Here is a 26,377-nt window from a genome sequence, read left to right on the forward strand (position 1 = left end):
AAATCACAAAGATTTTGTAAATAAGAAACACTTGATAAGCTATCTAGCTAAGCTAAGATTCAGCTATCTGGAAGTGTTCAATATAAATTCAGATATTAAGTATTTTCACATTTACATCTGCTGCAGAATGTGGCAGACGGTCTCATCCAAAGCAGCTTACAGTGCTGCTGCTGCTGCTGCTCAGTATTCATGATTAAGACACCAACAGATCAGGTGAACGTGAGTCATCCCAGTTGATTAGTTTGGAAGGACTTCAGAAGTTAAACTCGTGTGCTAGACTAACAAGCTTCAAGACATTCTCTGGTGCAAATGTCAATTTAAACTTCATTTTTATTCCACGTATTTTCTGAGTCACAGGCTTAATTAAATCTGGTACGAAAATATTTATTCTCCGTCCGTATGTCGAAGCAATTCTCCACACTCTGCTTTTAAGAAATATGGATCAGTTTGTCGTTTAGCTCCTGTCCAATAAAATCTGTCCACATAACTGGAAGTGTATGTTTCACAAACACATTCTCACTCCCAACTCGTCACATAGCGCCGCTTTATCACACCCCTTTACTATAGGTTTAGGCAACAAAACCACTTTGTTTTTAGGAAAAAACTACATGGTCGGGCTTAAAACTACTACATTTGCACAGTGAAAATGACACTGAATGTTGTGAACACGGGACACGAACGAACAGCAGATTGTAACGTGAAAGTGAAACTTAACGCATGGGACACCGGTCTCCTGGATGAAAGCCGTCGTGTCTCTTTGCTCTTCAAACTACGTAACCACTCTCCCAGCGCACTTTCCCTGAGCTGTTGCCGTGGATGGGTTTACATTATAGTTAATGGACAGCCCGGTCAGTCTCATACTGGTGCTAAAGGGTGCCTTGTGCGGCGGTATCACACGCTGACGGCCGTGACAATGCCTCGGTATTTGCCGCCCTGGGAATGGTTTCACACCATGTCTACATTTGCAAACACCAAGATCAGCAAAAGCCCAGGCAGAATTAGCCTGATAACCAGAGTAAACATGACCCGAGTCTTCCAGTGGTGGAGGAAGCATTCAGATCCTTTACATAAATAAAAATAAGTAAAAAATACTGATACTACAATGTGAAAATACTCTTTTACTAGGTACTTAAGTAAAAGTATGCAAGTATAATCAGGAAAATGTACTTGAAGTATTAAAAGTAAAAGTGGCTCATTCAAACAAGCTTCCAAACAATCTTCCACCTCACCACCAGAGGGCAACAATGTGCAAAAGCTCCATATTTCAACTTGAAAAATAAATTTCATAAGCTGACTATGAAAACAGTGCAATCAAAAACACACAAAAAGAACCTTTAAGTCATACAGCTATTTGTTGAGACCTATATGATTGACATTTGACCACTCCCACCACTCCTCTCTCCAAGAATGTGTCACGCCTGTTTTATCTGGGGGGTGCCAAAAAGACATCCGCAAAGAATACCCCCGTGCACACTCTCTCATAGCTCCTCCTGCAAGCCTCCTCTCTCCTCAAGATGCATTTTAGAAATTGGGACGTCCTTCAAGATGGAGCGCTGAGATTGATTTTCGGGTCACAAGCCAGAGGAGCGAGGAGCGAGGAGGCACAAAATCGGGGAAATGAGAAAGACCCAAAGTGACAGAATTGAACAAAATAAACAAGAGAGAGTCGAAGGTCAGACAAATCAGATGCACTGCAGCTCCTGACTGTAAATAAATATTTACAAGCCGTCTGACTTACTGAACTGTTCTAACGGTTTGTCTGAATGCCTCGGCTCCGTCGGTTGTTACGAACCTCGCCGGTCTCTGGGCCGCGTCTCAAAACAGCATCATAAAAATGTGAATGGATTTGCTCTTCAGCATCAGCAGGAGCTGACCTAACACATTTTGAGAGCTCTGCACAGTCTTCTGTGAGTCAGAGGTGTTGGCGACCTTTGCACAGACAAGGGCAAACACAATCACAGATAGCAGCAAAGCCTTTAAATCCTGCTGGATTGATCAAGGAGCGCGGTGAGAAGTAAAATACACTCGTCCAGATGAGAAGCTGAGGTAAAGCTGCCGGGTAGCTCAGGGGGGACTTTGAGGATAAGCTGCTGGCCTGTGGTAGTTCAGAGCATCAGATTATCATGTAAAACTATTTGAAGAGATAAAACCAACATTAAGGAAATGAAAAACGCTGTCAAATTATCTCTAAAACAGATTGACTCGATTCTGTCTTGTTCTGAAAACTTGATTTTTTGAGAGACAGTGCCCTGAAGTCCACTCACTCCACAGTGCTTAAATCAACATCGATTGCACAACATCGGACTGCCATGCAGGTTACTTTAGAAGCCTCACTGTCCTCAGCATCAAAGTGTATGACTAACTGAGGGCTCCATCTGTCTGCTTCATTTTTCATGCCTCTTTTCCTGCTCTACTTCTCTGAGGATGATGGATGCTCCTGAAATCTACGGGGACAGCTGGTCATTAGGCTGGAGGTAAAGCGAAACACGCCGCATGACCGTGTAAAGAGGGGGCGGTAAAGCAGGTTGCGGTGGAAAAGCTAGAGGCAAGGGAGTGAGTTTGAGCTCTTTTGTTGGCTGACATTACGGAGTCACATTGTAATGCAGCAGATAATAGCCTGCAGGTCAGACTGGGGGGCATGGGGAGCAGCCGGCACCTGCTGCCATTCATTCAAGGTGACAATAAGCCGATGTCGAGTCCTAGTTGTGGCTCTGCAGCGTGTCTGTCCAGCCTCTGGGTGGTTGACAGAGAGCTTTTTATAACAATCTGTGCTGCATCAACACTAGAGTTGCTCACTTGGATCAGGTAAGATGTCAAAACCGAGCATATGTCTGGACCGTGTATGATCAGTCTGTGAATTTGTGGCTAAATTGTTACACAAATAGTCAGTGGTCATGTCTATGTTAAATCCAGCGGTACGTGCCCACCAGGTCTGGCAAGGACACTAGGGGATGCGCTGCGTTGAGACGTCCCCCTGAATAAGGTAAACAAAGGACTGCAACCAACTGAGTACCCCTCCATTCACTCCTCCCTTTCCAAGACTGCGGTAACGTGAGCCGCCGAGTGCAAAACCGTGGTAACGCCGTTCACCTCACTCAGAGGTCATCCTTATCATAATAACGCTACTTTAGGAGCAACAGAAGTCAGACGCCAGCTGGTATGGTCTTGCACTCTGCGGCTCACGTTACCGCAGTTTCAGAAGTGTGTTGGAGAACTAAGGTGGCCTTCAGGTAACGTAAAAAACGCAAATGGCTCTCTCTAGAGCCAGGCCCAATCCCAATGACCCCCCCTAAGGGCTTAAGCCCTGAACCCTCAGGGACTTGACTGACGACACCTTATAAAAAGTTGAGGCTGCAAAGGGCTTGAAATGGTCTAAATACAAATGGGATAGCACTTTGCGGCGACATATCACGTTACCTTGACGATGCCAATCATGGGTTTTTATTTTACTGCCTATTTGAACGTCTTCCAGGCTCTTGCCTTACAAGACTAGAGGTAACTGTCTAAAAGCAATGAGGAGCTACAGCCAATGAGGAAACTTCAACACTCGGCCAACCAATCGTGTAACTCCATCGCTCAGTGACAGACTTTTATGTTTGTAGGGCTGGCCCTCTTCAGTCCAGCCAAAAAATAATATGAAGCTCCCCTGCTGCCTGCAACATAACCACCCTGCATCTAAACTGATCATCTCAACACATCACTCTGCATGCAGCCATCCATTACAGACCTCCACAACATTCACCGCATGAGGCAGGCAGCCTTTTGTTCTTCTGCAGCACACCTGGGACTGTGCATGAAATTTATAACCCCTTCCAGACTCTGTGTTTCACCTTGCATGTTGAAAGGCAAAGACGGAGCTCTTTTGGTTTAAAAGCGGTCTCCAGCTGGCTACAAACACCAGAGATAGAGGTCGATGCTCTCTATCGCTGCCTCCGCTGAGCAGTCTACCCTTCAAACGTACAGACAGCCACGAGAACCCCCAGAGACCAGCAGTTCCTGTTCTGTATCCGTCTCTCACTGCTGCTGCTGCTGCCCTTCCCACACACACACACACACACACACACACACACACACACACACACACATCAAGCATTTAATTCATACCAGTGTGCGCTCTGCTGCTTCAGCGAGGTGGCGGCTGCCTTTGCACCTGAGCGTCAGGAGGTGAAAAACATCTGAGAGGAAAAGAAAAAAGAGAGAGAGACAAAGTTCACTGTCAAAACATCTTCAAGTGTTTTCAGGAGTTAATTGAATTGAAGGAAGCTGCATCTCGGAGTCAACATCTGAATCACTTTCCACTTATATTACATCTAGTCTCATTTAAACTCTGAACTCTCATCACGCAAACACACAGAGCAAAGAACTTAACTCAGACACCATACAGCGCTATACAGTCTGAGGAATCTCATAATGTTAAATGTTTGTTGAGAAAGTCAGAGGTGATGACTTTCCTGTTATGTTGGCAATATTTTATGTAATTTAGCTATGGTTGCAACAGACACGCCAGCAATTCAGACACCTCTCTGAAGTTTAAAAGTATACGTATACGTATAAGTATCAGAAAGAAGCATTTATCAAAAGGCTATTATACAACTCACTTTAGAAATCCACATTATGGCACCTACAATGCTTTTTTAACTTGTGTATTATGTAATTATTATTTCTAGGGCTGTCAAAGTTAAGGAGCATTAAATACTTGACAAATCTTCCTTTAAGGTACATTTTGAACAGATAAAAAATGTGTGATTAATTTGCGATGAGTCACTATTAACTATGGACGGTCATGCGATTAATCGTGATTGATATTTGAATCGATTGACATGTAGTTGGGTCCCCTTGAAAATTAGATCTTAATCTCAATGGGACTTACCTGGTTAAATAAAAGTTCAATTAAAAGTACTTTAAAATATTATATTCTTATTTTCTCCTAGAAACATGTTGTATGGCTCATACTATGTGTGCTATTTCACATGCCTTTCATTTACTGCTGTCTTAAAGGTACAGGGTGTAGGATTTGGCGACATCTAGTGGTGTGGTTGCAGATTGCAACCAACCGAGTACCCCTATGCTTACTCCTCCCTTTCCTAGACTGCGGTAACGTGAGCCGCCGAGTGCAAAACCGTGGTAACGCCGTTCGCCTCGCTCAGAGGCCATCCCTTCCATAATAACACTACTTTAGGAGCCACGGAAGTGAGACGGCGGCTGGCGATACCACGGTTTTGCACTTTGAGGCTCATGTTGCCGCAGTTTGAGTGAGCCTCAGTGTTTTTGTTTGTCCGTTCTGGGCTACTGTAGAAACATGACGGAGCACCATGGCGGACTCCGTGAAGAGGACCCGCTCCCAATGTAGATATAAACGACTCATTCTAAGGTAATGAAAACACAACGATTCTTAGTTTCAGGTGATTATACGCTAATGAAAACATAGTTATGAATATTATATTTCATTTCTGCTAATAGATCTCCTGAAATGTTACACAGTGATCCTTTAAAGGGGGCGTTACAGTGATTTAGTATTGCACTTTCATACAGTTGGGTAATCAACACACAAGATTAAAAAAGAATAGTCAAAATTGCAGGAAAAAAAGGCAGCAGATGTCCCCTTAGTCCCCAGTATGGGTCTGGATCCTACTTTTACCATAATGCAACTCAATAGCATCTGTTCATTAGACGTTCCCTGCTTGGTAAACACCCACGTCTTTCAAATTCAAAACTTCCACTCTGTAACGCAGGTTTTTCTGTCTCCAAACTAAGACGTGACGAAGCTCCTCCAGAGCCACAGCGAACGTTATACAAATGTTTTCACGGTCTGAGAACTCCTCATGACTAATAAACCGACCTTTATGTTTAAAATCTGTGAAGTTCCCCTTCTAACTTCCTTGATAACAATAATAACACACAGTGGTTCCTCTCTCACATTCTTCCTGAAGTGTACAATTTGCATCTAAACAGCAGAAACCTTGTGCATGTGCAGCAATAACAGACTGATGCACAAAAGAGCAGCATTATCTCATAACCCTGATCTGCTCCAGCTACAGCGTGGGAGAGCGGGTGCTGATTGCAGCGCTGTTTCAGGTCATTTTCAAGAGGGTTTCGTGGGGCTCTTCACAGCAGCCTGCCACCTACTCCCATAAACACAGCTCGCACTCAGCAGTGAACAGAGACACTGCATGTGTGCCAGGTGGACAGAAGAGGTACGACTCTGTGGGCAGCACAAGATTACTCTCTCCACATCCTCTCCTGATGTCAGTCATCAGGAGAGCCACAGGGTAGCAGCTTCACCCCTCACCTGCAGCACAGATTCGGCGGGAGGGTGAGCGCTGTGAAAACACTCCTTTACTGCTTGGATGAACTCGGGTCAAACAACTGAAAGTCGCAGGCTTAAAGTCAAAAATAGCAGCGGTTCACCCACTGTCACAGTGATATGGTTTCAAGTCAACAGTACTTATATGTTTGGCTGTCCAGATCAGGGTTATTATACTAAACTGAAACAGAAATAAGCAGTGAAAAATATTGTCAGCAAACTGAAACTAAATAAAAACTATATTCTTTAAGAAAAACTAAACTGAAACAATATTGCCTGGTTCAAAACGAATACAAATAAAATAAAAATGAATCAAAAATTCATTTCAGTTTTAAATTTATAGCTATAACATATCACTACAGAAAAAAACTCCTGTGACATTGAACCCCAGAAACTGAACGGACTTGACCTTCAAGGAGATGGCGCTATGACGCAATTGCTTCACATCGGACACTGACATAGTGCAAAGACTAAACATTAAGGCCATTCCTGTAGCTACTTCTGAGACATACCTGGCCCGAACAAAAACTACTGTAAAACTAAACATAAAAACTAATAATTTCTGAAAAAAATAAACTAAACTAAAACTAGCAAACACTGAAAACCAACTAAACTAGAATAAAAATAGAAAATTCAAAACTATTCTAACCTTGGTCCATATCCACCATCACCCCTACATAATATATGCTTATATATTTGCATTAGGGATGAAAATGTAAAAGATTATATTCAAAAACTATCACATATTATAGTTGAATGTAACGCTGCTCTCTGAGGCCAAATACACGATCATTAAAAGACAAGCTGATGTTTTGTTGGCACATCAGACTACAAAATGAGACACTGTTGGACAAATGTGAATGAGGTCTGCGTCATTTGGAGAGTTTAAGGATTTGTGTACATCAGAAGCAATTCTCCTCTGATGATTAACTCCTAAACCTGTCTCACACTTTTATTTTAGTCAGTTTTTAGCACACATTGACTCTACATCAGTCTCATTATGGCTTCTTTGGTCTGAACTAGACTTCAAAATGGACACATACTTAAATGCTGTTCTGAACAGCCAACTTATTGTACGAGAAGCAACTTTGTGACCTTATATTTTGTTAGCCTTCAGTAGGGAGTTTATTTGCTCCAGTAAATTGTATTCATTAGAGCCAAATAGTGGTTGAAAGTCTGCATCTTAAAAACTTCAGATGTGACTATTTAGACATTTAGCTTAATGAGGATGTGTGCGCTTTGTGTGCTGAAGACTTCCACGCTTATAGTGTAGGGTTGTTTTTAGATGCTTCGTGGCAGTGGTCATATGCACAGCTGTAATCTGCCTAATGCAGGTAGCATAAACACACTGGTGAAAATAAAAAAAAAATCTCAAGTTTAATGGAACAAATGCAGAGCAATTATTAGGTGAACATGTATTATATTATTCCTGTAGTCAAATTAGATGGTTCCAGAAACCCACTAAACATTTTAGAACCACAAAGTTGAATAATTTGAGAAATACTGCAATACCAAACATTTTAAAAATGAACTAGCACCAGCTGCATTCAAACAAACCTATGAAATACTAATAATGGTATTAACATTAATTTCCTCACACTTTGAGTCTGCTCAGTTGTGAAATAGAAAAATCTGTACTGCCATCTAGTGGGAGAACACAGCAATGTCAAGGCAAAAGGACAGTTTTATTGAATTAATATATAAACATACAAAAACACTGGAACAATACATCATTTTGTCAATATGACACATTAAACAGCCAGGCTACAGACTTCAGATGGAGAGGACATCTCAACACTCTGTAAACACAAAACAAAGTCAAGTTAAGTGCATCACTCATCTCCACATTATTCACACGTTTTGTTTTTCTTAAACTTTGCACCTTCATGGATCTTACCGTGTTCACGTCCTCAATGACCACGCCTTTCTCCTCAACCTCAATGTCGCTTTCTGTGCTGTTGTGCGAGCGGTACTCTTCACTCTCAGTCTCTATGGTACTGGGCTGAGAGACGGTCAGCATTAGGATAACGACAGCGCCATCATGTTGTGTCAAAAGGAGTTTAAATAGTTTAGTAGAAGATTTATTGCATTATTGCAGGTGTTCAGTATTTTTTAAGTGTGAACACATTACCACTCGAAACTGAACATGTGGTAATGTAGAGAATAAAAACCCTGATATACCTCCATGTCCCTTCAGATTAGAGACAACATCTTCACCAAACAGCATATGTCTTTGAGGTATTTTGCTGCCTCAAACCCGAGCACCAACCTCATAGTTAGGATCTTCCTCGAGGCCTTCGTCGTCAACGAGCTCCTGATGGAGCGCCTCCACCCAGGTCTGATTCTGCTCGTCATCCTCCTCATCCAACTCATCCTGCTTTCGCTTGCTGCCCTTTCCACAAGGTTTAGTAGGAGAGACTTGGATTTCTGTTTGGAAACAAGCTCATTTTTTAGAAATTAGGACTCTACAATATTTCATACCTTTCGAAAAACGTAAATCATACTTCTACTGCAAAACTACTGCTATGCACTGTTACAGTGGAGTTGGATACCTTGAACAAGGTATGTTTTGGCCCTGCTTAGTAACAGAAACCTAGTTGAAAGATTTGTTAACAAATGAAGTGGTGTGTTTTCCCCAGTCAGAAACTGATGATCAGCCTCACCTAGACTATCTTAATTAGTGCTACAAGTAAGCATCATTTTCAAAAGCCTTAAATTCTCTCATTTCATTTAGTCATGTGGCTCAGGACCAAGATCACATAGTATGGAGAACAAAGTATAACAAAACAATGGCACACGGCATAGCTAAAGTATAACATATGTTACTTAAACAAAGGAAGAACATTCTTCAAAAAAGGCACCTAGTTTACAAATAACTTTTGTCTTATGTGATTGCAGTAACAAAATTAACTTAAGGGACTGTTTGTAAGAATCAGAAATGCTCGTCAACAGCGACACCTGTTGCCGTTAAGTCAACGAAAGTCTGCGTCCTGTTGCTCGCGCTACATAGACATGAACGAGCATAGCGCAAAACAGTGAGGCGACACACGTCAGCTAAAAGCACAATATCACTCTATATTTCACCTGCTTGGCAGTAATGTTAGCTGACCAGATGAATGTCTCTCCATGAATCAATGATGATCCTAATGTTGGCTTTTCCTACTTTAGCCTCCTGACCGCGGCCGGAGGGAACAGGGGAGACACTGGAGTTTTGGTCAGAGATGATAACGTTTCTCGCTGCGGAGCCCCGTCACTTCACAAGACACGGGAAACCTCGTTTGGTCTGGAGGAGCTGCAGTATTTATTTCTGCACAAACGTCCACTGTACATTCACTAGATATTCTCAGAGCTAAACTCTTCTGTAGTGTGTAGTGAAATAGTGAGAACGAGCGCGGTGTGTGAGTGAAGGCAAGCAGGCAGCAGAGTACAGCAGAGACTCCGGCCCTGGAGACCAAAGCTACGGTGTCCCCCGCGTCCAACACCGTTTTGCAAGACGGGCTTCACTAGATATAACTTTGCGGTTTTGGTGCTTCCGTGTAGTTTGTGTTGGAGTCTGAACAGCGTAGCCACACGAGAGCGCACATGGGACACCGACCCAGATTGATTTATACGTGTAAGAGGTTACAGTCAGTCCCTTTAAACAAATGGATGATTTAAATAATATTTTGGCAAATACCTCTATAGTTAGATTTACATTCTAATATGATACTCGTCTCCCAAATAACTGGCATTACATTTGTTGCAAATCCTTTGGTTTCTATTCAACCATTTACATCTTCTAATAACCTTAAGAATTAAAGTGTTCACTCTAAAGTGACATAAATATCCATTGCAACATCTTTAATGGGTTGTTTTGTCCACTAAAACTGATATAAATTATCAGAATAGATCAATTGATATCTGAAATGCATAAGTGTTGGATAAGTTAGGGATCACTCAACATATCCTCTGAAATCAGTTTCATGTGCTGTAAACACATGACTGGTCGCTCATATTACAGGCCCCTGATGGAGAAACCACACATGTAAAATAATATTGAAAAGTGTTACTCTAAATTGGATGCAAGCTATAAGGGTTGGGCTAATCGAGGCCCATCCTCATACTGTACCTTTTTCAACAAGGGGACATTGACTGAATTTCAGACATTGAAAAGACTATATGGGTTAAATAATAGCGACTCTTTTAGATTTCTTTAGGTACGCCATCACATAAACAGTTCTATGTTAGAGAGTCACAAGGCATTCAAAAACAACCTATTGAAAGTTTTTATAAGTGCCTATAAAACAGATTTGGGGCTTAACGTAATTTCAAGAATATATAGAGGACTTCAGGAGGCCGAAATAGCAAGTACCACAAAAATGGGAACAAAACTAAAAGCTGCATTCCAGAAGAAGTTGGTTACAATATTGTGAATTTCAATGGAAGATATCGAGCTCAACCTGGAAGACTGTTAGTAGATTTTTTATTACACCTGTTCAGAAGTCTCATCATTCAGGCTCTTCCAGCTGCTGGAGGAACTGTGGCTCCCAGGTAGCTAACCACCATCACCTGTTTTGGGCCTGTCCAAAACTAAAGTCCTTTTGGTGTAAGATTTACACAGAATTAGTTACTATATTTGGTACAAACAGTTTTTAAGTGGGACAAACTCCTGTTGGGTCTTCTACTTTCAACATCTACAAATATTAAAACAAAATACTTATTTGGAAAGCAATTACTAAGAAATGGCTTAAACCAGATACCCCATCATTAGAGAACTGGTATGATGTAATTTATGAAATCTTTTTAATGGAAAGAATTCCTTTCTCAATGAGGCTTCAAGAAACTAAATTTGAGGAAATTTGGAAGGAGTGGAAAAAGTATATTTCCCCAAACTCACTCCTTTCATTTAATTTTTTTTATTATTATTATTATTATTAGTAGTAGTAGTATCTAATTAAGTGTTTTTGCAAATGTCTGAATAAAACCAAATAAAAGGAAAAACAAAATGGAAAAAATAAAATAAAAGTGTTAAACTTAATGAAAATCATAAATATCCACCATCAGCTGCCTCACCTGGAGAGAGTGTGCGGCCGATGCTGCTGGACACCGGGTAGCCCAGAGCGCCCTGCATCCAGCGGGGCAGGATGGAGAGCAGGACTCTGGTGACCCGGTGGAGGCGCTTCCGTCCGGCGAGGCTCTGCCGGGCTGGACTGGAGGACGACGGACCGACGGCTGCTGCTGCTTTCTCCTGCTGCCGGTAACCCAACACCCACCAGAACCCGCGGTATGTGCGGCCCTGTGAAGTGAGACAAGCCACTTTAAAGGTTTGTCTGTAAAAGCTCTAAACAGGTTCGTTAGTAAACAAGCTGGTCGTACCACGAGGCTGAAGAGCCAGAACACGCCGCCTCTCCTCACAACCAGCTCCTCCTACAGAGCAGACAAGACACGTGAGAACTACCACAACCTGTAGTCTAACCAGCTACAGACTACAGCTTTGATTCGTCCACCTTTACCTCAGTGTTTTCGGGCTGCTCCAGTAGCTCCACGGAGTCTCTCTGGATCTCACAAGTCATCCTGCTGCTGGTGGATCTGAGGTGAGGAAGAGGAGCTGAAGGACTGCAGTCTGTCTCTCTGTGTGTGTGCTGGTTCTGGAGGGTGAAATGTACCCTGAAGTTGCACCTGTTTAGCCAATCAACAGGGACGAATGCACCTGGCTGCAATCAGAGCGGACCAATGAACGAATCCCGTCAATTAAACCTGCAAAACGCCGCGAGATGGAGGTCACGTGACCAGTTTGGAAGAGGCGAAACTCAGGTGTTTTTTTGACAAGGGCGGCTGCCGCCATTTTGGACTGAAAACGCTTATTTTATTTGTAATAGATAGATAGATAGATAGATAGACAGACAGACAGACAGATAGATAGACAGACAGACAGATAGATAGACAGATAGATATATAGATAGATAGACAGACATACAGATAGATAGATAGATAGATAGATAGATAGATATATAGATATATATAGATAGATAGATAGATAGATAGATAGATAGATAGATAGACAGACAGATAGATAGATAGATAGATAGATAGTAACTTTATTGATCCCGAGGGAAATTCAAGTTTCCAGCATCACAGTTCCATAGTGCAAAACATGTTAGTAAAAAGGCACAAGTTACTAGTACAAGGTACAGAGTATACAAAATATACCAGATATAAAAATACCAGCAGATGAAGAAAACTGTTAACAATGAATATAGTGCAGAGTAACAGCTGAGATACAGGACTATTAAAAAAGTGAATATAGTGCAAAAAGTCATATAGTGCTCGATAATAAAATGTAGGAGATATAGATATTAAGAAATGTCAAATATTGAATATAATGCAGAATAAGAACTGAGATAGTTTTTTTTTTTTAAATAGACTAAAGTTCAGAATGGTAGAATTAGTAGAATATGACAATAGAATATAATATTTATTAAGCCATTAGGCTACTAAATTTGAATATCCTTCTTAAATGGCAATCCTTAAGAGTTATAGGTTAGTCAAATATTATTGGCATAATGTTATGTAATTTAAGGTAGTGTGTTATCTTATTTTATTAATTATTTATTTTTTTTAATTATTTTACACCATATAGATATAATACAGACAAAACAGAAACAGCACTGAATTCCCCATAATACAAACAAAAATAAAACAAACAGAACATACAAAAAAACAGTCTTATGTGACTGTAAATGAATAGTAAATCAGCAGATTCATCATTAATGAAAATAGTCAATAGTTGCAGCCTTACTGCAACCGCAAACATACTAACATACTAACATACTATATATCCGAAACCATTAAGTTAAATGGTTAGTTCCCTAAAATTAGCAACATGTTGCGGCATGACGCAGGGAGATGCTGCATCTCTGCCTGCCCCTTAGCATATGAAGAGGTTTATTAAGAGAGAGGTCCATCATTATGCCTCCATACTTGACGAGCTCCCTAATTGGGAACCATTTCCGCCTCTGGCTTTCGTCACATTTACGTATCTGTTGATGTCACTGTGGGAAGTAGGGACGTATAAAAGCTGCTTGTCATCCGTCCTCTTGCCATCTACAACTAAAAGACAGTGATGGAGAAGGACACAGTCACAAGGACGTTCAGCATCGGAGCTATTTGCAGTGGAACCAAAGATGATTTCTCTACATCACGCAGACACAGCAGCGCAGGGATCCGTGCACTCTTGTGGGCCACCAGCAGTGCAAAGTCCCTCGGGTGCTCTTTTGGATCAGACTTCCAGACAAGCCGGGAGAGCGTTTATCCAAATATCCTGACACCTGACAGCATCCCACAGTTCACTATACCAAGTCTGTCTGTGCAGAACAGCTTAAGATCACTGGACAAAGAGACAGAGGATGCAGAGTCAGATGTCGGGAGTTCTGGGACTGAGTCATCTTTATCTGCCTCGCTGGCGGCTTACTCCACGCTCTCATCATCCTCATCATCCTCAGGATTCAGTTTGGGTCTGTCAGACCGCAGAGCTGAGCGCAGTGTCTCTGACCCCTTCACCCAGAGGAGACCTCTTCTTCAGAGGGAGGTGTCCTATCCCTGCTCCGACGCCGAGGCCCAGCACTGCATGGACCCCGCCAGCAGAGCCGCCCTCTCCCTGCCTCACCTAACCAAAGTCACCACCCCGTACGGCTTCGTCACCTTGAGCCAGAGCCCACAGATGGCCAGCGAGGAGGCTCTTCTCTGCCAAGCTGGGCTACGGCGCTCAAACAAGGATGAGGAGACTGCATCCTGTCCAGTGACGAGGACAGTAGACAACAAAGGCAGCTCCTCTCACCTGTCAGGAGACAAGAAGATGGCATCTAAAGACTTAACAGACTCACAGAATAAAGAATCAGTAAAGGGAGAGATAGAAGCTTCTTCTGCCTCCTCCATCAACGCTACAGTTTCATCCTCTTCTACGCCGAAACACCCAGACGGCAAACGCAAACGCCGCTTCTACGAGGTCATAAGGAAACAATTCACCTCCCGCCATTAGGAATGAAATCATGGGACTGATTTGTAACAATGCCACGTGCTTTAATACAACTTAACTTTACATTGTGCATTTATTCATGTAAAATTTCCCATCAATTTTCTTATGAAATACAAAGTTTTTGTCTTGTGTCAGTAGACAAAAATGTCACTTTGATTAAGCTGTGAAAATCATGAAAAATGTACCAATTGTCACTTTAAAAAAATAAACCAACTTCAACAGACTGCTGCGATGTTGTGTGTGTTATGTTTGAGCTAGGGCTGTCAATCCATTAAAATGTTTAATCATGAGTAATCACAAATTAATTGCACATTTTTTATCTGTTCAAAATGTACCTTAAAGGGAGATTTGTCAAGTATTTAATACTCTTATCAACATGGGAGTGGGCAAGTATGCTGCTTTATGCAAATATATGTATATATTTATTATTAGAAATCAATTAACAACACAAAACAATGACAGATATTGTCCAGAAACCCTCACAGGTACTGCATTTAGCATAAAAAATATGCTCCAATTATAACATGGCAAAATCAAGCCCAACAGGCAGCAACAGCTGTCAGTGTGTCAGTGTGCTGACTTGACTATGAGTTGCCCCAAACTGCATGTGATTATCATAAAGTGGGCATGTCTGTAAAGGGGAGACTCGTGGGTACCAATAAAACCCATTTTCATTCACATATCTTGAGGTCAGAGGTCAAGGAACCCCTTTGAAAACGGCTATGACCGTTTTTCCTCGCCAAAATGTTGCGTAAGTTTGGAGCGTTATTTAGCCTCTTTCGCGACATGCTAGTATGACATTGTTGGTACCAATGGGTTCCTTAGGTTTTTAGTTTCATATGATGCCAGGATCTCCTCTCTAGCTTTAAAACTGAGCCCACAACAACCACCGACAGATCGAATTGCGTTTATGCGTTAAAGAAATTAGTGGCGTTAAAACAATTTTGCGTTAATACGTTATCATCTTGTTACCTTTGACAGCCCTAGTTTGAGTCTTTCACAGTCTTATGTTATTTCAAAGTTGTTGTTTCTTGTCTACCAGAAGTTTGTTTTGCAACTCTGTTGAGGAGCACGGAGGGTCACCTTTAAGATTCTCATAACAGGCAGAGAGTGAATACTTCCTATCAGCCATAAGGTTTAAGGTTAATGAATTCCTCCACCGCTTTCAGGATCTTAAATGTCACTCACTCTCGAGCCGTCTGCTCCTATTCAGCCCCTCGTTGAATATACGTCTGTAGAGTTTCCGCAGTTAGTCGGAACTGTAAACTTGCATGAATGTGTGCTGATTCGCCCCTCAAGGCAGAGAAACCGAGCAGTTGTTGCTCCTTAGCATATGAAGAGCTGCAGTGGAGAGGCCCCTTAATGATGGTCGGCTAATACATCCTCTTCGTAGCCGCCTACCTCAACACTCCCACACACTGATATTTAGTGTGTGAATATCATTATAATGCAGAGTGCTCGGCTCTAAGTGGAGGGTGATGAAAACACAAGAATGAGGCCCTGAACACAAGAATAGATGATATAAGGTGGTCTGAATTTATAATCACTCGCCATGTTTGTTTATGTGCATGACATAAGTCCATTTACATGAATGCTTTAAGCCAAATAAGGGTTTCCGCTCTCATTTAAAGCACTAACAGCATTCTTTAAAAAGAGAGAGAAAAATCTAGTTTTGTAATTTTGATCCATTAAAATGTATTTAACTATATTGAGTTATACTGAGAAGTGTTTTATAGTATTTAAGTTACTGTCAGTGACCCTAACCCAATGATATAAATTGGGTGAACAAAATACAAAATACCAAACCTTCATGATGATGGTAGGATTTATTCCAATAAACTGGCAACCTCAACCTACCTCTGTTGACTAATTGATGCACAGTATATAGATTAGGGGTGTCGCAATATGCCGGTATTGACGATAACCGTGATATTTAAAAAAAAAATGGAATATTTATATAATGTTAATATTGTAACACACATAATCCAGCGCCGCTTAAAGGTGCAGTGTGTAGGATTTGGCAGCACCTAGTGGTGGTTGCAGATTACAACCAACTGAGTACCCTTCCGCTCACTCCTCCCTTTCCAAGACTGCGGCAACGTGAGCCGCTGAGTGCAAAGGGAGCAACAGAAGCAAAGAGCATAGAAGCAAATAGACAAAACTTTGTTTTATTTATTTTTTTACAACAGCCGTTGCCGCTACTTTGGACGGAAATGCTTATTATATTTTATATAATATTTTATTGTTCAACACAGGCCATTTTAGTAGAATGTGGCAATAGAATATACATAGTTTTGTTTGACTTTTTTTACTTTTTTACGGCACTTTTTAGGCAGGCATTTTACTGGCGTCCGGTAGTCATAGTAGCTCTCTCTTGTTATATTGACAGAGAACTCAAAAGCAATGATTGGCTTCTTCATATTTTGAATTTGACATGTTTGCTTGATGAACATCACCAGTTTGTCTTTTCTCCCCTGTAAAACATTTGTCCATCAAGTGCTTAACATCCCTTTCACATGAATCAGATTCTTTTTGATTCATATAGGGAGAAGCATTACACCTGAAGAAGCAGATTTTCTATGACAAAAGCTCCTTATTAGGCAGTTTTTAGATTTGGTAATACACTGGGGTTCACATCATTGTCAGTCACAACGTGTTTACACATTGTCATCATGTTTTTCAATGAAACGGTGACTGTTGTGGTGTAAATATAGCAGAACTGATAGTGTGACATCCGTTTAACAGAGATGATGTGTGAGTCATTCTGGGATGCAAGTACTTCAGCAGTGCATGCTCCGCCTCAATAATAGACTCTAGGTAACACAACAGCACAAATAATGACAGCACTCATACATAAGAATATTATATAATTGTTTTCTATGTATCACTGACATCACACAGGTGTCACTGCATCTATCAGGATATCTGAAATTGGGTCACTTATTGTCAGTGGTTTATACTTATGTATAAGGCTTTTCTCACACTGTCACATTATGATGTGAGACCTGATTTCTTTGTTGATTATGAATATTAATGCTCCTAATTATTTCAAGATGCTTCGTAGGCTGTATTTCTCCACATATTCACCATTTATGGCAGCATGTTTAGCCATGCTAGCAGCAGCTCGAGAGGTGCACATTTTTATTTGTCTATTAGATAGATTTCCATCCGCCATCATCAAGTCAAAATTTCAATTTGTCAAACACTTTATTTTGATTTATGACCAAATATTGAGGTATAAACCTGCCAAAATAAAAAATGAATGAACAAATAAAAAAATACTCAATAAATAAATATATCATGAAATGTGGCAAACATAATATTAAAAATAAATGTAGCCATTTATTAATTGCTAAAATGTGACATAAATTTATATTTCTGTTTTAATTTGCTTCTTTATTTATTTATGTTTGTATTAATTCCCTTATTTATTTACTCTTCTCTTTAATTGCCCCTTTTATTTTTTTATAAAAAATAAATATAAGATAAATAAAAAATAAATGCAAAAATAAATAAATAAATAATTGTATTATTATGACTTTTTGCCATCAAAACTATTTTCATCAGCAAGACTGACCTCTGACCTGAGCAAAAGAGCTCTCTATGCAGAGATCGATGAAGTGTTTCTTTGTGTTACTAACTTAAAAAATGCACTGCACAGCTTCCCTCACAAGCAGATGGCTTTGATATTTTTCATAGTAATGCTTCCTAAAAGAAGTGTTCCTTATATGTCATCATTTACATGACATACATAATTTACATTCACTAAATGAAACTATAAATATTTGTCTAAAATCCCCCAGTTGTGCAAGATATTGACTTGTTAACTCATCTCAGTATTTATCTGCTTAAATATGGAACCTTTCCTCTAAAGTCAGTGAAAGCAAACACTCCTACGTGAGAGCATCGAGCCCTGCAGAGGGCATTGCATGTGTGAAGGCTCAAACTGCATCATCCAAAAAGAGAGAGAAGTTCATGCTGAGGCTACACATGGCGAATGTAGATCAACTGAGTAAGAGAGTGCAAAATGAAGAGGCTTTGCTGTAGCTGCTCTTCCCCGTTCTGTCAAAGTTGAGGTTAGCTCAGAGAAATGTTTTACCCTCAGAACAGACACCACTTTTCCGGTTCCAACCTCAAGCTCAGGCTGATTAATGCAAAAGATATCAAGAGCAGAAAATTCACTTTAAAACATGCACAGACGAGAGCGAAAGACACAGAGAAAAAGAGACTGAGGGAGTTACTGAGCTAAACGGGAAGTATGTCAGAGAGGCACTGAGTGAGCCACCTGTAAACTGCACACACACTGTGTTCAGTGGCAGCAGTGAACTGTTAGAGAGGACGAGGAACAGGCTATAACTTTGTAGGTTCCTGATGGCGTCTGGTCCTGGCAGCGGAGCGGAGGAACAGCCACCAGCGCTGCCTGTCAAACAGCACAGGTAAGACCAACAAACTGTCTCTTCAGAAGTTCATGATTATTCTACAGATTCTCTTATTGGGTTTAAATTAGGTCTAATTCATAATCACATAAACCTCATTAAAAGATCTTACTTAATTGGGATAAAAGTAGATTGCACAGATATTTCATGTAAATATAATTTATTTGGTGGGTCATTCCTATTATGCAGCAACATTTCTGTCCCCATGAATTGCTTCCTCATATTTTCTTTAAAACATGTCAAATATTAATAACAAATGGCTTAAATTGTAGATTAAGGTCTTCTTTATAACATAAACAAAAAATAATGCACATTAAAAATGCTTTTTTTTTTTTTAAAACAACTTTTGTGGTACTTGTGCTTGATTTTACCATGTCTCTAGTGCAAAATAATCAACTTCTACAAGAACTATAAGCCATAAAATTATAAAATGCGCAAAATATTCTTTAATTAACTTGTTGCCATGTTAAAACATCATATAATAGATATATATCTATATAGATATAGATAAATAATGTGATTAATATAATATAATATATATATATATATTTATATATATATATATATTATATATATATATATATTTATATATATATATATATATATATATATATATATATATATATAATCATACATTTTTTGTCTGTTCAAAATGTACCATATATGTTTGCTTTATGCAAATGTATGTATATATTTACTACTGGAAATCAATTAACAACACAAAACAATAACAAATATTGTCCAGAAACCCTCACTGGTACACATATCTTGAGGTCAGAGGTCAAGGGACCCCTTTGAAAATGGCTATGCAAATTTTTCTTCGCCAAAATTTAGTGTAAGTTTGGAGTGTTATTTAACTATTTAACTCCTTCTCAACAAGCTAGTATGACAAGGTTGGTACCAATGGATTCCTTGGGTTTTTCTAGTTTCATATGATGCCAGTATCTTCACTGTAGCTTTAAAACTGAGCCCACTATAACCTAAAAATCATAAGTTGCGTTGTCCCTGAAGTCATTTTCCACCCTGTTAGTTAGTAGTTCTCCCCCTCCAAAAAAACAGAAAGACTACAGTTCCATTAAGAACATTTCAAGAAGTGATAATAATGTTTTGGGGAGAGAACTCGAAGGAGTAAAGTAGGATGAGCATAAACTTTTACTTCATGTTTCATGATGTTAATCGGTTTGTCACACTCTTAAAGTTCCACCCTGTTCGGCTAAATTATGAAGAAAGTTGGTCCGATCAAAAACATTTTGAAAACATTTGATATAGTTATAAAAGCTCTGTTTATGTGTAGAAGGTTAGCTAGATAAACCTGGATCACTCACAGAGCTATGGCTGACTTAGCTCAAAATGTTCCACCTTGTTAGGTCTATAGACCAGTATAAACCAGTCTACCCATAAGGATTATTATTGGAGTGCCTGAGATTGGTCAATATGTTTTCCTGACAGTTGAACGTGTCACTATTCTTACATAATGCTAAAAAAAGAAAAGAAAAATCCATATTATTTCATGAGGCTGATGTTGCATAACAGGAATGACCCTGGTCATGTCAAGAACCCTGCACTTAAATGGTGTTTGTTATTCTGTGTATCTTCTTCTTCTACAGGAGTCTTTCCTCCAGATGCTCCAGTATGGAGTCTGACTGTGTGATGCTCAGCAGCCCTGTCGGACTACAGCATCCAAACTACGTACACAACGACGTCTTCGAACCCACTGATTGTCACGCAGCCCAGTGCCCCATACACCAGCGCTACGGTAGGTTCACAGAATGATGAAGTGAGTTTAGGTGAGCGAAACTACTCACATGATCTAAATGTCACGAATGTCATGTAACTTTCTGCATTATTTACTGTTGTGTAGTTCCCCAATTCTGGAAACATCACTGATGTATATACAGCTCAGTGTGATGGAAAGAGACATACCTTACAATAATGTGTGGTTCAGTCTTCTCAGTTCGTCTTTCTTGTGAGAACCGAAAGAGAGGAAGTAACCATCTGAAACTCTTACTTTCCATAACAGGCAGATGACAATGACTTGCCAGCCGATGAGACTGTCTAATAAATAGGCGTTATCAGTCGCTATAAGCCCCATAGATGTGGATCAATAGGGGCCTACTACACCCACTAGTAGGTTTTATCATCTATTCTCATGGTAGATCACTGAAAAAAGGTATGAAAGAAGACGACAGAGACCTCTAGCGACCGTAGTAATTATGACAGGAGCAGAAGCGTAAGTCAGGCGCTGTAGTATAGGCAGCGTGAAACTCCATAAGGATAAGAGGTCAGGGACGATGGATGGGACACAAAACACAGGAGACCGGAGTTCACATCCTGTGTGAAACCAACAATGGGTAGTTGTCTCTGTGTTCGTAATTATTTTAACCCAAAAAACAATGTTTTTCCCACAACTTAACTCAGGTTTTATTTTTGCCAAAACCTAAAGAAGTTGTAGTTTTGTTGCCTAAACCTAAATCATTTGTAGTTTTATTGCCTAAAGTTAAAGAAGATATTGTTTTGTTGTCTAAACCTTATAGAAGTTGTAGTCTTGTTGTCTAAACCTAAAGAAGTTTTAGTTGTATTGCCTAAAGTTAAAGAAGTTGTTGTTTCGTTGTCTAAACCTAAAGAAGTTGTGGTTTTGTTCCTAAAGTTAAAGAAGTTGTAGTTTTGTTGTGTAAACCTGAAGAAGCCTTTTTGTTTGCATTCAAAAAGTGACATATTATTCAATTTTACAACATGTTAGAATGTGTTGCTTTTAAGTTTCACTTTCACAACGTAGTAGGTGAAGTAGGTCCCTAATGACCCACATCTATATACATCCATATATGGTGCTTATAGCGACTGCTAACGCCTATTTAATGGCCTGATTACAGTCGAATCGGGTGCACTTGCAGACTATTCATACAGACAAGTGTAACTCGACTGTGGATGCAGACTCTCCAAACTGTTGCATGTTCATTGCTCTTGCTGTCTGACCTAAATCTCTCTCACTGTGTTGCTCAGATCCCTCCCGACACAAGGTAAGATTTTTCTCCGATGATACCCCGCCCCCTGTTCCAAAGAAGAGGTTAGTTCGCACCCTCTCCCTCCCTGGCACCAATGTGCCCCATCTCTCTCCCCTGTCTCCACTCCAAAGACACCCTCAAAACTTTGACAACCCCCTGTACATGCTGGCACCCATACCCGACACCTGCTTCCAAGAGGAGACAGAAGAGTTTAAACCAGTCAGCGGGAGCTCCGTCCCCTTACTGTCCTTCTCCCAGCTGACCTTTGACACCCCAGACGAACATCTGCCCTACCTCTTCAGCAGATTTGACGACCAGAGGGTTGTTTCTCAGGGGATCCAGCATCGACATCTACTCTTTCTGAGGAGCATGGCGCTGAGCGTGGAGGCTGGGATCCTGCTGCAGGGAGAGGCCACGGAGAGGGACGTCAGCTCATACCAGCCTCAGGATTTCCTGCTCTTTGAGGGCAGCGAGCCAAAGCAGGTCGGAGACACGGTTTACTACAGCGTGCACAGCCCCAAGCTCCCAGGGAGGATGCTTGGTTTAAGGGTAATGTTACTTTTATTCACTCCACCTAGTTTACAGCATGTTCTGTGTGATAATGCATGATGCATTAAAATGTTCTGTTCCACTACACTATATTCACTTGCAGACACGTTGCCCTTCAAAATTGTGGGCAGACAAAGTGACATGCACTTTGCACACAATACAGACCTGATCTTTATCGAGATTGGCAACTGTCACACCAACTTGCGGTACCAGAAACACTTCCTCTAAACTGACATCAGGTGTCACAACTGCAACAGGAAGACCAGGCTAGACATCTTTCTTCATGTTCACATTCTTGGTTATTATGACTTAAGCTGCATGAGGGTGTTACTGAAACATGTTTAAGTCCCAGCAATAACATTTTGGATTTATGTTCACATTTGCAGTGCAATGCTTGATAAATATATAGCCTACACAGTGTTTATTACACATCTTGACATAAAAGTTGAGAGAGGTATAATGAGCTAATTCAATCATAATATGACATCATTTCAAATATAGTTATTTCATATACAGATTACTTTACACCATATTCAAATATTTTTTTGTTTACTAATCATTTATATGATTTTTTTCATCTAAATGCACCTGTCTCACACTTCTGAGTCCTTGCTGCATCACCGAACAAATACCATAGTAAAAGATTTATTCAATAGAATACAAAATACTTTATGGTCTGCTTTTCGTGTACAAAAGACAGAAATGTGTCTTTGGTTGGCATGTGCACAAACAAAGCAGCCCTCACACTGTTGAAGGCCACGGGTCGCTCACAGCGTCGCGCCCCGGAGGTGATTAAACCAAACAAACAAAGCCAAACAGATCTAGTTTCCATGGAAACAGAAGTGAGCACACGGATGACAGGTTGGGCCAACCACATAGGTGACCCTCGAGATCAATAAAAACAAGGTTAAGATCACCTTTTCTTCTCAAGTATCTATTGTGTGTCCTTACCATACAGCTTAGTAATTGTGTATTTTAAACTACATTAAAAAAATTACTTAATATTACTGTTGAATTCATGTATATTAGATTCTAAGAGTCAAAGTTAACGTAGTAAACCTCACTAGCTGCCATTTATCTGCAATATTAGCAAAAATGTAAGGACATTAGATTGCAATATTTGTAAAAAACATAACATATTTTATATTTTTTTTGTGTATGAAGACTGACATCTAGGGTTAAAGTCTACATTTTCAGGCTGTTAAGAAAATCATGAAATCCCCTATTTAAAAAAAAAAAAAAATGTATATCAATATTTACAATGATGCACAACAAATTTATTTAAAATTTGTCTTAAAAATATTATGGAAATTAAAAAAAAGAAATGTATAAAATATGGACATTATTGTAATGTTGCAGTCAGGACATTTAGTATAAGAACAAATGATGAAAACTATAAAAAAAATCAACATGTTACAGATTAAAATCTTAACCACTATATATCATTTTGTGCAGCTATATTTTTATTTGGGAGAGTCAAAGTGAGCGTAGTTGCAGAAACACTCATGAGTGTCTGTTTTCTGTCTTTCTGTCCAGGTACACAAACAGACTGACGGAACTTCCTCAGCTCACACCAAACACCAGCCATCACATGTCAATGTGCAACATGTTATTGCTCATTTCCAAGGAAGCAACACCCTGAGAGATGACTCAAGCATATTGCACACTCAAGACTGCACTGCTGCTAAACCACCAGGAGGAGGCAGCACTGAGTTCACCACAGCTCATATGAACATGAATCTGTTCTCAGTTCAGTCTTTCCTCCAGAGGGGACTTTCAGCGAGTGTTGAGAGAGACCTGCCACACGCCACCCTAGAGGACTTTGTCCAGGAGAGCATCTCGCTGCAGAGCACAGATTGTCTGGATTATGACAGACAGGTGTGTGCTCTGTTGCTGCAGATATTAACAGGTTCACAACATCTGTACAACATCAGTGCCACTGCAGCTGAGCTCAGACCTCTGGGGATCTTTTTAGTGTGGCCCAACAAGGAGAATGAAGAAAACAAGCTAGAACATGATGCTTGTGAAACAAACACCAGCAGATGGAAAGAAGAAATGGAATGGGAAAAGACAGAGAGAAAAGGACAGATCCAGATGTTATGGAGGACACACGGTTCCCCTCGTGTGGTGTTAACCCCGCTATCATGTGCTCTGTCTGTACATCACCCCCTCACATACATCAAATCCCAGATTGGAGCCCTAATTCAATACTGCCTCCACTCACAAGAGAGTGTGACACCTCTGGGCTCCAAGTCCTCATACCGAAGGGGGCTTCTCTATCTGGCTTCTGCGCTGCAGACTGAGAGCAACGGGCCACAGATGACCGACATGGTGGCCATGCTCCAGGTGTTCCTCTTTGGGCCACGTTTCCCACTCTTCAATCACAGAGGCTCGATGACCACCGCTGTGCACAACTGGCTGACAGTGAAGCGAGCCCTGCTGGTGATGAAGCTGGCAGAGAGAGGGCTGATCCAGGATCAGTCTGCTCTCGATTGGGAGGACTGCATGGGCCTGCAATACCTGTCGTTTACAGACCCTGAGACAGTTGTGAGCATGAGCAGTCAGCTATGGCTCGCTCTCAATATGGACAGTCCATCTTGAAGTAAAAAGTTAACTGTCGGTCTGTATTATGGTCAAAAATACACTAAAGCTGTGTTTCCACCAAAAGTTCCCGGAACAAAAAGGTTCCTTCAGCCCACTGTTGTGTGCGTTTCCACCACGGTCTGAAGACCTGCGAAGTTTAGGTAAATTAGTCTTGTATCTTATATATGAAAAAGCAACATGACATGTGACGAGGACTGCTGGTGATCACAGCAGTAAACACAGTCTGCAGCCCGCAGTTCAGTGTGTCTGTTTTATCTAAAAAACACGTTGGAAAAAAATAAACGTTAGGTTTCGTCTCACTGCGACGTCGATATTTACTACTGCATATTTACTGATATGATTCTCGTTGGATATAATGAATGGAACACAGTGGAGAAAAATTAAACTAAGAGCGTCTGTCTCCACAGTAAATCATTTGTTGAGTGTTTGATTGTATTTATTTGTACTTTATAATGTAACCGCCGTGAAACAATCAGAAATAACTTTTCTTTCTCTCATTCACAGCACCACCGTGCTACGTGTCTCTCTTCTAACCGTCTTTTTTAAGTCGGTAGGCCAACAGCAGAGCCTAACTTTACTTTCAGTGTTATCAAACAAAGAGAAATGTTCTCCCCTCGTTCTAAATCGATACTAGAGTACTTCCTTGTTTATGAAGGAAGCGGTACATGAGTTGAAGCCGTTGAAGCAGCGCCGCTGTGTGAGTGTTTGACCGATCAGCGACGGTCATCTCTGCAAACTTCGCCCCGAAAGTTCCTGTACTTTCAGAAAGTACAACACCCCCGACCAGGGCCTCTTTAGGGGGTAAAAAGGCCCCGAAACTTAATTTAGACCCTGGTCCCTGCGGTCGAAATGCAATGAGTTCCTCAAAAGGTTCTTAGTTCTGGGGGAAAGCTCCTGTGGCGGAAACGGGGCTTCAGATTGTGCATTTGATTGGGCTCAATGCCATTTCCATCCTTCTTGCTTTTTTAAAAAAAACAATTATTACAATAATATACTGCTCTTCATAACGTAAAATTGATCTAACAAAATGTTGCACTTTGAATATTTGTTGCTGTAATAATAATAATCATTAAGGGTCCTAAAAATGTATTTTGTCAATCAGCCACTTACTATAAGTGATGCAATTGTACATGAACAAACTATTTTCTGCCAAAGTTTTAACAGTTTGTTATTTCATGAAATTTCTGTATTTCTCTGTGCTCTCAGGGGCTTTAAGACACCACACCATATAAATAATTGTGCTAAAGTTGTCTTGTTTCTCATCACTGACTCCTCAGTATGATTATTCTTAAAGCTGCTATTGATAACATTCAACCACTAGATGTCTCCCTCCTCCGTTCCATTCCATTTATTTCACAACTGAATTTTTATTTATTTATTTTTAAAGTTGTCTTGCACCCCTTAAAATCAAGAAGGCCTCACAACCCTTGTGAAGCTTTGGAGACCCCCAGGTTGGGAACCGGTGGGT

At 40.4% G+C, this 26,377-nt stretch overlaps 3 protein-coding genes across 5 annotated transcripts in view; 1 reads left to right on the forward strand and 2 right to left on the reverse strand.

Moving 5' to 3' along the window:
* The window catches only part of lingo3a (leucine rich repeat and Ig domain containing 3a), a 78,195-nt gene extending 74,018 nt beyond the window's left edge, over window positions 1–4,177 (reverse strand). For all 3 annotated transcript variants that reach the window (XM_037770478.1, XM_037770480.1, XM_037770479.1), the window contains exon 1: window positions 4,105–4,177. The gene's annotated coding sequence lies outside the window, so the exon portion shown is untranslated. The remainder of the gene's footprint in view (window positions 1–4,104) is intronic.
* Window positions 4,178–7,970: 3,793 nt separating this feature from the next.
* org (oogenesis-related gene) lies at window positions 7,971–11,956 on the reverse strand. The gene is made up of 6 exons (XM_037768896.1): window positions 11,797–11,956; window positions 11,657–11,710; window positions 11,357–11,576; window positions 8,574–8,731; window positions 8,202–8,306; window positions 7,971–8,103 (listed from the first exon to the last, which is right to left on the reverse strand). The coding sequence occupies exons 1-6, from the start codon at window positions 11,854–11,856 to the stop codon at window positions 8,056–8,058; spliced, it is 645 nt and encodes a 214-aa protein (XP_037624824.1). The 5' UTR covers window positions 11,857–11,956; the 3' UTR covers window positions 7,971–8,055.
* A 6,180-nt stretch (window positions 11,957–18,136) lies between these two features.
* Window positions 18,137–26,159, forward strand: peak3 (PEAK family member 3). The gene is made up of 4 exons (XM_037769647.1): window positions 18,137–18,754; window positions 20,362–20,510; window positions 21,755–22,305; window positions 23,842–26,159. Exons 1-4 carry the CDS (start codon window positions 18,690–18,692, stop codon window positions 24,904–24,906), a joined length of 1,830 nt encoding a protein of 609 aa, XP_037625575.1. The 5' UTR covers window positions 18,137–18,689; the 3' UTR covers window positions 24,907–26,159.
* Window positions 26,160–26,377: the final 218 nt, after the last annotated feature.

The sequence above is a fragment of the Sebastes umbrosus genome, chromosome 5 (genome assembly GCF_015220745.1).
Source record: "Sebastes umbrosus isolate fSebUmb1 chromosome 5, fSebUmb1.pri, whole genome shotgun sequence".
NCBI classification, from domain to species: domain Eukaryota; kingdom Metazoa; phylum Chordata; class Actinopteri; order Perciformes; family Sebastidae; genus Sebastes; species Sebastes umbrosus.